The 13,182-nt window shown below is 41.3% G+C and overlaps 1 protein-coding gene across 2 annotated transcripts in view; it reads right to left on the bottom strand.

The window, feature by feature from the left end:
* MATN2 (matrilin 2) overlaps window positions 1-13,182 on the bottom strand; it is a 61,443-nt gene that overhangs the window by 30,219 nt on the left and 18,042 nt on the right. For both annotated transcript variants that reach the window (XM_079984716.1, XM_079984715.1), the window contains exons 5-7: window positions 10,503-10,625; window positions 2,104-2,226; window positions 531-653 (exon numbers count right to left, since the gene is read on the bottom strand). In XM_079984716.1, coding sequence (XP_079840842.1) covers window positions 531-653; window positions 2,104-2,226; window positions 10,503-10,625 — 369 coding nt within the window. The remainder of the gene's footprint in view (window positions 1-530; window positions 654-2,103; window positions 2,227-10,502; window positions 10,626-13,182) is intronic.

The raw sequence follows: 13,182 nt of genomic DNA, 5'->3' as shown, positions 1-13,182 counted from the left end.
TCGAGTGTAGGACAAGCTCCTGACAGAGCCTACCATTCAACCCTAGATGCAATTCTGCCTCTTAGGGTGGTTTCCTCAGTTTCTTTGTGTTAGTGTTGTTCTCCAAAATGCATGGCTCTGGTTGTTTCTGGGAATATAGTCAAATAAACTTTGCACTATTGTATTATATAAAGTTTAAAATGTAACATGCAAAATCCTCCATGCAAACCAGCCACCAAAAGTCAGTGCAACTTCTAAGTTTCATACTGGCTTTTAAAGAGGCTTAGGGATGGTGTTTTGGCAGAACATCATGGGACCGCTTCTTAATGCACATGTGCTGCTTTAAGTCGACACAGAGATATTTCTATGTGGGGGGGAGGGTTGTTGGTTGATTTTAGGAATTATAATGAAGACATAAGGAGTAGGCGGTTTTTAAAGGCATGTTCAAAAGTTATGCCTCAAAATGGCAAAAAGGAACTAAAAAAAAGCTGTGATGGTGATGTTGAGAAGTAAAAACAGATGAACTTACTATACACTTTAGGACAACATACTTTTGCACGTTCTCTTATCTGGATTGAGAGTAAAGCCTTGCTGGCATCGGCAGTGATAGGATTCATCTGTATTGACACACTCCTGCTGGCAGCCGTGATTTTGCATTGCACAGTAGTCTGGTCCTGAAGATTGGGAGGGAGGGGGGAATTATTATTATTTAAGTAACAGGAGTAGTACACAAAGTGAGCAGACTGTAATCAACATTATAAAGGCTTTAGCCAGAGATGTGACTATAAGAAGAGCATTAGTTTTTCACAGAAAATTGAAGAAAATCTTTATAAATCTGGGGACAGAAGCAAACCGCAGGCCAGTCTGACACTCCCAAAGCTATATCTACACCATGTTGAGGTCAGTGCTGCTTTGCTTTGTCCTGCCCTCTCAATAACTGGCAGCAACCTGAGGGGTTAGGAGGTCCAGAAAATGATACAGCCCCAGCCATGCAACCCTGCCAGCCACTAATGGGAACAGAATACATCTAATTGGTCTTGTTGGACCCATAACCCCAACATTCCGCAGATGCAAATAGGGACCTTCTAGTCTACAGAAGGGGCTTTTTTTGTTTTTTTGCACATTAATATTTTTATTAAAGTTTTCCATGATACAGACAACCCCTCCCTGAAGCCCAGCTAGCTCTAATGCCCACCTATGACTCCCATAATCTTCTTGCCCCTGCTACCTCTTAAACTCCAGCCCCCCAGAGGCCGGCCTGCACCCCACCAGCTGGTCCCCAGATGTTTTTGGACTACAACTCCCATCATTCCTAGCCAGCATGATCAGTGGTCAGGGATGATGGGAGTTGTAGTCCAACATCATCTGGGGACCCACAGGTTTCAGAACCGCTGAGCTACACCCTTTCCCACAACCTTCAGGGCCTGCTGCTGCCCAGGGTCTCCTCCAGCCGCTGTCTTCTCTTCAGGCCTGACCTAGCTCACTTTCTCCTTGTTTTTATTTGACATGGCCAGCTGGATGGGTGGCTAGGGGTCTGCCAGCCTGGAGAGTCGCAACCTCCCATGGCAAGGATGGCAGTGGCCCTGTTGCCTCCTTCCCCCTTCCTCCTCTTCCTGATGCTGCTGCTACTCCACCGGCCGTCCAGCTGGTCAGCCTGGCTTCCTTCCTTGGACCCAGCACAAGACTCTTCTCCCTTCCTTTCACCCTGCTTTCTTTTGACTGCCAGGAACGGTGGCAAAGGAGGAGGCTCAGTTGGCAACACTCTCTTTCCCCTACTTCCCCCAACATGAAGCCATGCTTTCTGCCACCTGTATCATATAGGCACATGTACTAAAGCGTGTTGAATCATAGAGTTGGAAGTTGGAAGAGACCACAAGGGCCATCAAGTGTGTTGTTAATTGTACATTACAGAAGTACTTCATCTAGGCCAGTTCACCTACTAGGAATGGCCCTTCTAGAATATCTGCAACCTGAGATCCTTTTCATTGGAGATACCATGGCCTGTAGCCAGGACCTCCTGCATGCAAAACAGATGGTGGAACTGTGGCACTTCCCCTTACAACAGACTGTATGCACCTGAGTGCTACTATCTGAAAGAACTGAGCATAGATGTGGAAAACTTACGCCTGCAGGTTTTTTTATCCGGATTGAGAATGAACCCTTTGCGGCATTGACAGTAGTAGGAGTCTTCAGTATTAATGCATTCATGTTGACAGCCTTGGTTATTCAAAGCACAGTAATTTACAACTGAAAAACAAACAAGAACAACAAGTTCACTCGGGGACAGAACTTGACAAATTAACGTTTGCAACGTTGGTGGTGGGCAGATGGAAAACTCTGATCCTAAACCTCTGTAGCCTTGCGGGATATCTTCTGGAGAAGAAAACCCTACATAAATCTGGAGTGGAGTCCCTAAGATTACTGGATGGTGCCTTGTACACTTCCTGCCGGCAACTAAGCTAAGCTGCTAACAAAGGTATAACTCTGTTTTGCTTTGGACCACATCAACAAGGCCAAAGGGTGTGCGTGTGTTGTCATCTGGGCAGCCCAGGCTACACACTGCCCAGCCTTGCGCCCTGAGGAAGTCACTTTAGTGTTGCTAACGCAGCAGCTTGACTTCATCCCTGGAGGCTCACTCCATTGTCTCTCAAGACAGACGGATGCCAACATAACAACAACTTACCAACTAAGGCCCTTAGTCAGGTGCTGCTGAAAGAAGTGGACAATGTGTATGTGGTTTTCGATCTAGATTCAATTTGAACTGCAGTGACACAAAGAGCATAGCACATATTTAAACTGACCTTCCCATTGCATTGTTGCTATAATCCTGTTGGAGCAGCTGACATGAACTTCATTCTAAGGCATGATCTTCCATACCTTGTGTTCATGGGAAAGGGAAGCGAGATGTCCTGGGGAAAGGGAAGAATTCCATCATCCCCTGAAGATGTTGGAAGCCAACTGTGTGAACTACACAGTGGACAATTTTCCTGTGCAAGTCAGCTGTGGGTTGGTAAGGGGCCAGTGATAACTTAAACCACGGGTAAGGAACATGTTGGAGGGACGCGGGTGGCGCTGTGGTCTAAACCACTGAGCCTAGGGCTTGCCGATCGGAAGGTCGTGGTTCGAATCCCCACGACGGGGTGAGCTCCTGTTGTTCAGTCCCAGCTCCTACCAACCTAGCAGTTCAAAAGCACATCAAAGTGTGAGTAGATAAATAGGTACTGCTCCGGCGGGAAGGTAAATGGCATTTCTGTGCAGTGCTCTGGTTTCACCAGAAGCAGCTTAGTCATGCTGGCCACATGACCCGGAAAAAATGTCTGCGGACAAACATCGGCTCCCTCAGCCAGTAAAGCGAGACGAGCGCTGCAACCTGAGAGTCATCTGCGACTGGTCTTAACTGTCAGGGGTCCTTTACCTTTACCTTTTTAAGGAACATGTTTAGCCTGAGGGCCACATTCCAATCTGAGTAACCTTCAGGGGGCCACATGTCTGTGGAGGGCAGGGTCAGAGGCAAAGGGGTGTGTGTGGAAATAACAAATGTGAATTTCACCTTTCTACAGTAGGCTACTTTCTACACACAAACACACACCCTCCCTACCCCCCTTCCCTTCTCATTTTTTCATTTCACTTTTAATTTGTATACTGCCTTTCTATATGACTATACACAAGGTGGTTTACAAGCTGAAGAAACAACAAAACAGACGGCAAAGATCACACACCTCATAACAATCTGATCCAATACCAGAAAAAGCCACAATAACTTTAAAATAAACAACTTATATCAAATAAAGCAATATTCAACAATGCATTAGAATATAATAGTAAACAGTAAAATTAAATAGCAAATAATAATTATACAGTTCACACATCAATTACAATTAAAAAAATTTTTTACTAAACTATAATCAGTAAAAATAACAGCAAGTCACAATGCATTAAATACCACAAAACTATGTAAAAGGATCAAATTGAGAAACAAGGACACACAACTTATAAAATTTGTGTGTGTGTGTGTGTGTGTGTGTGTGTGTGTGTGTGTGTATATATATATATATATATATATATATATATATATATCCTCTTCTCTCTTCCCAGCTGCTTTTGCAGTTCTCAAAGACATGGTCTGGGGAAGACTCCTAAGGTTGGGGCAAGGCAGGTGGAAAAAGCCACTGCCTGATGAACAGGAGCAGACAAGCCAGAGGCATGATCAGAGTCCAAGGACACATTGCAGCCAGGCAAAGACATTCAGGTGGGATAGCAGAGCCAGTGAGGGGTATGGTTTAGGGAGAGGGTAGATGGCCTGCAGAGAGTTCTGAGGGCCAGATGGGGAGACCTGGAAGGTTGCATTTGGCCCTCTGATCTGAGATTCCCTATTTGGTTTAAGCACGCCATACATCTGGACTGCAGAGTTTGGAGGAATGGAAGTAACGTTCACAATCCTTGAAATTAAAGTTGCCTTCATGGACTCTCAGGTGAGACAAAGCACGTGGGTGTAGAAATGGTGCTGTACTCAGTCTGACACATACCAAACTCTGTGCTAGTTGTTTGAGCGCTGTTCTCTTTCTTGACTATCACAGTGCAGCCAAAATAAACTTGACTCTGACTGCTCAAGGTTAAACACAAAAGTTTCCTTTGTCATCGCCTAGAAAAATTTACAGTTTAGAAGAAACCTAGGGTGTTACTTAAAATGTGGTGAGTACGGAACAATATTCAGGAACTGGATCCTTTGGGAAGCAGTGATTTGGTTAGAACTAGTCTCTCTCTTCCACTGCTATTTTTCCAGAAGAAGAAAAAGGTGCTGGAACTCACCATGAACACCTCACTCGTTCTTTAGAATGATAATGAAGCCCACCTGAGAGGTGCTAGAACGGAGTTCCAGGCTGAGAAAAGCCCCACTCTCTCCATACAACACTGAAGGAAGAACTTCACATTAGCAGGTTATCAATGAAACAAACAAATTGACCCAGGGATGCCATTTTTGGTAGACGCTCCGTGTTGTACCCCACACGGAGCGTCTACCAAAAATGGCATCCTTAGGTCAATTTGTTTGTTTCATTGATATACTCCCTTTCCTCCAAGGAGCGAAAAGCATGAGAGACTGTGATTAGCCCAGGGTCCCCCACTGAGTTTCATAGCTGAGCAGGGATTTGAACCCAGGTCTTCCATGTTCCAGTCTATACTATACACTGTACCATACTGACTCTCCTTCTCCCCTGCAGAACCAGTTTATTGTGTTGTGATATCAATTCATTGTGAATTTTCCAATTCTCACCGGGGGCAGCTAATTATGTGGATAAATGGTAAAGAAATATGATGTCACACCTTTAAACCCTCTGAGAAAGGGTGTAGCCTCTACGCTTCACACCTTGTTTCAACCTTGATTCCCCTCACCTGTTCTCCCCATCAAGAGGACCTTATTTGAGCACCACCATAGCAAATGGTGGAGGACATAAGTGGGCATGGTTGAACACAGCAGCATCCTTCGCTCTCCCTTAAAAGAGCATTTAAAGGAATGAGCAATTTGTGGATCTGGCAACTGTCCAATGAAGCCACTTACTGTTCTGCAAACTACAGTGGTACCTCGGGTTACATACACTTCAGGTTACAGATGCTTCAGGTTACAGACTCCGCTAACCCAGGAATAGTACCTCTGGTTAAGAACTTTGCTTCAGGATGAGAACAGAAATCGCGCAGCTGGGGCGCGGCGGCAGCAGGAGGCCCCATTAGCTAAAGTGGTACCTCAGGTTAAGAACAGTTTCAGGTTAAGAACGGACCTCCGGAATGAATTAAGTTCTTAACCTGAGGTATCACTGTAGTTTTGTCCCTCTGTGTTACCAAGCTTATAATGTAAACCCCGGCCTCATAGTTCACCATGACTTGTTTACTTACATTATTATCCCATTCTTCCTCCAAGAAGCTGAAAGATGCATGCATGCTATTCTCCGTCCCCTATCCCCCCCTTACAACAACCTTATAAATTAGGCAACTTAGCCTCAGGGCCTCCCATTGAGCTTCACAGCTATTTGAACTTGGGCCTTCCCAGCCAGCCCTCTAGCCATTACACCATACTGGGCTTGTATTGCTCTTTGACAGCAAGAAGCATTGTTGTAGTCATTTTGGTAATTTATATTCACTAAATATAAACAGGACGTAATATTTATCTACAAAGCACTAGGCAAGATGCCAAAACTAAACTAATTTGTGAAAGTGGTTGTGAAATGGTGTAAGCTATACCCTGAAAATATCAAACATTGTATATCTGTCATTGTGCCAACTCCCATTACCCAAAATTTCTGCTTATTAAAATATATTTGTGCCCTTATCAAATATCTTCTATTTGCCTAAATGTAAACCTGTTAATCAAACCCTCTTTCAGAACATTCTAAATTGTTTGGAATGCTCTGCAGATTTTGGAAAGATGAAGCTGAACTGTATTTATCTCTGTGGAGCTTGTGTCAGTTTTTAAAGAATTATTCTAAACAAAGGATAAACATAATCAAATCACAAAGTGGTTTCTTAGATCATTCGGACTAATAAAAAGAACAAAGTTTCCATTTTTTGCCCTTGAAATAATGTCATGTTTCATATAAATTTTACCAAGTACGGCATTCCTAACAGTGCCAACTAAGCCATTATGAACTAGCTGCTAGATCCTGTTATATTTCTTTTTTACGTTCCAAAATCATATTACTTAAAAAAAAATAAAAAAATGTCCATTTGTTTGGATTAATGCATTCTCCCCAAATCCCACAACTATAACTCTGCCATAATTTAGGCAACTTTGGGAAAACAGAACAAAAAGCAGCTGATAATATTCTTTCACATTATGGGAGTTTCTGCTTTGCTGACTTAAAGAAATTGGGCAGAGTCCAAACAATTTAGACTTTCCGTCATGTAGGATGTGTAACCACTTTCCTGGCAAACACCTTCCTTGTTCCAGGCCGAAGACAGTCATATGGAACATTTCTTGAAAATTAAAGCAATAATCAGCTTTCCCTTAAAAATCTCAATCGCAATTTTTCAGCAGCCTCGTGAGACAAAATTATAGTAACAGCAATCTACAATAACCACAGTACATTTCAGGATATAATTTACTTATTTATACTAATGAAGTCCCAATCAATGGGAAAACATATATTACAAAGTTATTTTGAAACTACAAAAGTAGTCAGCGACTAGCACCTTTGTTGAATAGATGAGTAATAGGGTTGGATCCCTTACTCAGAGTAGACCCATTGAAATTCATGGATATTAGTTGTGTCCGTTTCTTTCTATCCACTTTCTCGACATCATGCATGATGTTATAAATCTCTATCATGTCCCCTCTTGCTTGCCCTTTTTCTAAACTGAAAAGTCCCAATTATTACACACATCATCATCATCATCATCATCATCATCATCATTATTATCTTGTACCCTGCCCATCTGATTAGGTTGCCCCAGCCACTCTGGGCAGCTTCCAGCATATACAAAAACATAATAAATCTTTTACAGCTCTACAATATCCACTTTGAAATGAGGCAATATGAATTGTAAACATACTAAACTTATAGGACAGCATATAGACCAACTATTTATAACATTTATCTGAATAGCATTTATAGGAATATCTAGCAATGAAGAGCATTTAAGATGATATTTTATTAGACCAACTTCTATCAGTGTAAAGTAGGCAAAACTTTCCATTAGACCTAAATAAATAAATAAATAAATAAATAAATAAATGGCAGTTTGGTTCTTCTTATACTTTACATGTGAATTTGCTTTATAGATAATTCCCAGCAAGGTAGTTGACAGACGTATATCTTAAAGTCACTTCAGCTAGTCTGCTGTATTGCAGGAGAGAGAATATATGCATAGATGGTTGTTGTTACTAGGGATATTGGCCATTGGCATGGAAAAAAACTGACTACAATTCTCCCATCTGTTTTTTGTTGTTGTTCCTTTCCCCTGAAAACATGTTTATCTGCTTCTGATTACTACTTTTGTTAAATATTTCACATTGTTTGAAAGCCAGAAGGGTGTGGAGGGTACTGAACATATTCCCTTCTATGATCTGGTCCCAATCATATATACACTGCAATGGATTCCAACGAAGAGTTGCAAGAAAGAAATTGTAGTATCCTGATGAGGGTCAGTCATCTCTAATATTAAGTGTGAAGGGCACACAATTTTATCTGGTGAGGGATAATGTACACACACAAAACACCACATATGCAACATCTTTTGTGTGTTTTCACATACACATATGTGCTGTGTTGCAGTATTACTTCAGTTCTGTCAAAACATCGGTTCTTGATGTTTAAACTGTTTAGTTTTTTTCTGTCCTATAGATTCAATTATTAAGCGCCACACAGAATTCAGAATGGCTGGGCTCTGATTCGACTGTAATTTACTCTTTATTCCTGGGGTAAAGTTGAGATGTTCAGACAACATGACTATTCTAGGTTTTTGAAACTAATAGTATCTGGCACATATCATCTACTCTTGAGAAAAGTAGTAGTATTTCATTTGGCACATATAATCCACTCTTGAGAAAGAAAGCGCTTTTGTCTTCTGCAAAACTTGGGGTTCCCCTGAACCTGGCTGACACCTCTCCCTTGTCTTCAGGTGGTAAAGTTTTAGCTACTTAAGCAACAACACATGCCTGACCACTGGAAACGTAAGGGAACAGTATTCCCGTGAGCCACTGCAAATTGTATCTTAAAAGTTCAAGGTGTAGAAAAAACTAAAATGGAGTGTACAACAGGACCACAAGCTTAAGCACTGTTAGATGGATATACGGTAGGCCCACTGAAATCAATGATAATTAAATCTAAGTAAATATGGCTAGGGTAAGGGCATTCATTAAAAAAAAATATATGATTTTTCAGCACACAATTGGAAGTAAGTCCCACTGTGCTCATTTAGATTTACTGATTTGGAAGGTACATAGGACTTCAGCCTAAGCTGCCTAAAGATGCACATACTGTATTATGGAGTTCCTCCAAGCTAAATGTAGAGAAGCCACACCTCTGTAGAATTAGGTCAAGAGGAAGGGAAAATACATAACATGAATATGAGAATAGACATGTTTTGAGAATGAGAAGAAGACTCATAATTCCATAAGCCACTAATAAGATCCTGCTAAATTATCCAATGAGCCTGGAATATAATTAAGTCTGAGCAGAGAAGCTTATACTATGGTTGAAATTGCATGGAAATGCTTTTTTAAAATCCTTGTGTCCCTGAAGTGCCAGGAGCTGCCAGGGCTAGAACTGGGTTCCATTCTCTGTGTAGCTGCCATTTGGAACAAGTTCCTCCTAGTGAAATGTTCTCAGGCTCTGGATTAGTCCCTCCCCTCCCCCCAAGTTGGCCATTGGGCCCTTCTGGATAGAAAAGGCTGTAAAAGTCTTCCTATCAGTCTCTTTAGTCTGTTTCAGCTTCTGGCTCATCTGAGAGCTACCTATAGCTCAGCCCTAGCATGAAGAAAAAGGAAAGTATCATGGCACTTAAGCTAGACATTTGGGCTATGAGAACTCTCTAGGGGAAAGGAATTGCACAGTTACAAAAAAGCTAGTGTTTCTATGTGCCCCTGGAGAAATTAACAAATACTATACAAAAGAAGATGGCTTTGATTTTTAGGGATCTCAGTAGGACATAGGACAGGAGGTATTCAAACAAATGAAAATACTTAAATAAACAAAAAGAGAACATAGTGCATGTAAATGGAAATGCATCCGATTTATATATAATAAGTTTAAGTATTCAGCACTCAGAAAGTAAAGTATTCATTAGAACAAAGAACAACCCATTCCTCATGCAAAGTAGTAACATAAAACAGCTGTTATTTGAAAAGCAATAAGTTTTATGAGTTTCAGAGTGAAGTTTGCTAGAGAGAATGTACAGCTGTGGGAAGCTGTTTTGCTTACAAAGTATTGGGGTGTGACTGTGTTTATGGGCCTAAGAAAACTTGAACATATGATGGAATCAGTATGCTTTCACGTATTTTTTTAGCAAGCTTTTAAAAACTGGAGCCTGAGAAAGACAGTTGTTTAGCATCAAGGAACACTCTTTAATGAAATGTGGAGGTGTGGAGCCCTTCCAGCTCCAAAAACGGGAAGTCCACAATGTGGGAAACAGCAGCTCAATCATAACATTAGGAACAACTCACATAGCTACCACAAAGAGCTTATTAGTTTGTTGCTGTGTCTGATAATTTTCTTGCCATTGCTGGAGTTCTCCTGCTTAGAGAAATTTCTACAGTGGCACCACATGAATTCTTCCTTCCCTTCATCCCATTCCCACATTAGTTCTGCAAGATGTTATTTTACGGCTTTGCAGCCAGCAGAACCTTCCATTCCCCACAAGCAATGGAACGTGTGAGCTGACAGTTTATGGGTCTCAGCCACCCTGTCATCCCTGATACTCCAAACTGAATATAGGAGACTAGAGATATCCAAGACAGTTATCGCAATAAAAGCAGCCTCTTTTTCCTTGCTTTCTTTTTTTAAGTATAAGAACAATAGGAAGCGGATACATACTGAAGCATTTCTTTCCATCTTCCTCAAGTTCATAACCATCATAACACTGGCAAACATAGGATCCGGGTGTATTCACGCATATCTGTTCGCAATCATGCTTTTCGACTTCGCATAGGTCCTGGGCTGCAAAATATAAAAAGTACACCACAATCTTAAAAAGAACTGGGATTGCAGCCTGTGCTATCTTCAGTTCTACCTTTTCTTTTTGTCTTAGGTCCTGAAATCTTTCATATCATATAGTATCTGCATGCAGAGAGGACAGTAATATTGGAGATGTTTGTGAACATATAGATTTGCTTTGTTACCTTACCCAAAATTATCTGTTGGATGCAGAACTAATCTGCAGGAACAGCAAATGTTACAATCAGATCATCAACTGGGTTAAAACCAAGCTCTTTGGCTGAAATTGTGTCAGAACCTTCCATTACCACATGGACAGAAATGGGAGAACATCTGGAAGATTTGCTTGAAATGAGATTGAATAGCACTGAATTGCAAACCTATGCAGATTTCCTGATACAGTAATTAGTCCACAACATATGGAGGGCTCCACAATGGCTACCACCAGTTTATGCCATAATAAATGCTGTGTTGCAAGACTCTGCTGTTGCTTTTGTTGCAGAAGACTAACACAGCTACCTCTCTCAGTTTGTGCAGAATGAAACTGGGGTCAACAAAGTGTGACCTGTGGGATGGTTTTTAATAGGTAAGAGAAGATATACTAATTGCAATTCATTTCTCTAGGCTCCCACATGTGTGGGTTGAACAGAGTTTCAAAATCCCAACCTCGGCAGCAAAATCAGAAGCATAGGAATTAGGCTGCAAAGCCTCCTTTTGAGCAAATCCAGCTAACAAAGTAAGTTGGCTTTCCCCTTCTTACCCTGCTTAACAAAGAATCAGGCAACAGCTTGTAAAGTAAGTAAAAATATATATAATTTACTTACTTATAATATTGCACTGGTTCACATATATATATGTTTGTTTATTCGGCTTTACGCCCATCATAAACCACAATACAATACAACAAAACAAATCAAATAAAACAGCGAACTCGTACAAACCACAAATAGTATAACACAGTTCGCAACTCATAAGGACAGATATTAGCCATTCATAAGAAAAGTTTAAAATTAGGATTAAAATTAGGATTTAAAATTTTTTTGGCACTACACTACACTAAAATCGATATCTGATGTCATTATAGAAAATTCTTATAGCTATCAGTAATCAGCTAACATTCCATTCTGTCTCTTGTACGAGAGGACGGCTGTTAGGAATTTAGCAACCTGTAGGGTGATATAGGGATCCACATCTTGAAGAACCCAGGCAAGCTGTAGGTCTACTGGTTTGTCAGCCGTAGACTGGATTATGGAGTTTAGTATACTAGCACGGACTGAACTGTACAAAGGGCAGATAAACATAACATGATGTAGAGATTCCGATGTATTCATATCACAAGCACACATTGAAGAGACTTGGCCCTTAGTGAATCTATGTCTCAGCACGTTTGTTGGAAAGACATTGAACCTAGCTCTAATGAAGGCATATCGGTGAGACGCGGCCATAAGCGATGTAAAGTAGGACGGAGCGCAGTAGATAGGGGTTATGCCGAAATTTAACGGCGAGCAGGCTCCACCACCAGCTATGAAATTTTGGTATAGCTCCACATCATCCAGCCTTTGATTTATACACCTTTTTGCCACATTTAGATCCAGTTTGAGCAATTCAGTGGGCGAGATCTCATAGGACAGCAATTTGGCATGGATTTTTCCTGACCACAAATTTGTGAAGTCATCTCGTCACATGCATTGAATGAGATAGTGGTTCGGGAGTTTATGCCATAGAGATATCCAATAAATCAAAACTCTCCTCCATATAACTAACTCCACTGAGGGGATCTTCATTTCTAAGCGAATAGCCGCATTACTTACGCATGTTGGTAATTTTAAAAGTCGGCGTAAGAATTGGCTTTGAAGTGTCTCTAAAGGTGAGAGATTTGCAAAGGCAGCCCATAATGGTGCGGCATAGGCCATTGTGGCCATCACTTTAATGCTATACACTTTCAAGGCCGCAGGGATGAATAAGGCCCCCTCAGAGTAGAAAAAACGGAGGAGGGAGTGTGATAGGGCTTTTGTCTTGTTTTGAAGATATTCAACGTGCGCTTTCCACCCTAAATTATATTGAAAATAAATTCCTAAGTATTTAAATTTGTGTACTTGTTCGATTTTCGTGCCCTCCAGTTTCCATGAATAAAGTTTTTGACTCCTTGAAAATATCAGAACTTTGGACTTGGTGTGGTTGATAGACAGATGATTAGAATGGCAATATGTCGCAAAAATCTTTAGTGCCCTCCTTAAACCCACTCTGGAGTAAGAGAGTAGTACCGCATCATCTGCGTAGAGAAGTAAAGGACAGCGGTAATCTGCTATACGAGGGGAGTGGATAAATTTTTGTGAGACGGCTAAAGGGTTCCTCATATCACTGATAAATAAGTTAAAAAGAAACGGCGCTAAAATACAACCCTGGCGTACACCCTTATTTATTGGCACTGGGTTAGTCAGGTCTCCAGCAGGAGATAATCTCACCCTGGCCACGGACCCGGCATGAAGTTAGGAGATTAGCCACAGGAGCCTTCTATCTATTCCCCATCTGGCAAGTTTATCCCATAGTAATTCCCTCG

This window comes from Podarcis cretensis (genome assembly GCF_951804945.1).
Source record: "Podarcis cretensis genome assembly, chromosome: 7".
NCBI lineage: Eukaryota > Metazoa > Chordata > Lepidosauria > Squamata > Lacertidae > Podarcis > Podarcis cretensis.
Note: the sequence above shows the minus strand (reverse complement) of the source record. Positions and strands in the feature narration are given on the sequence as shown.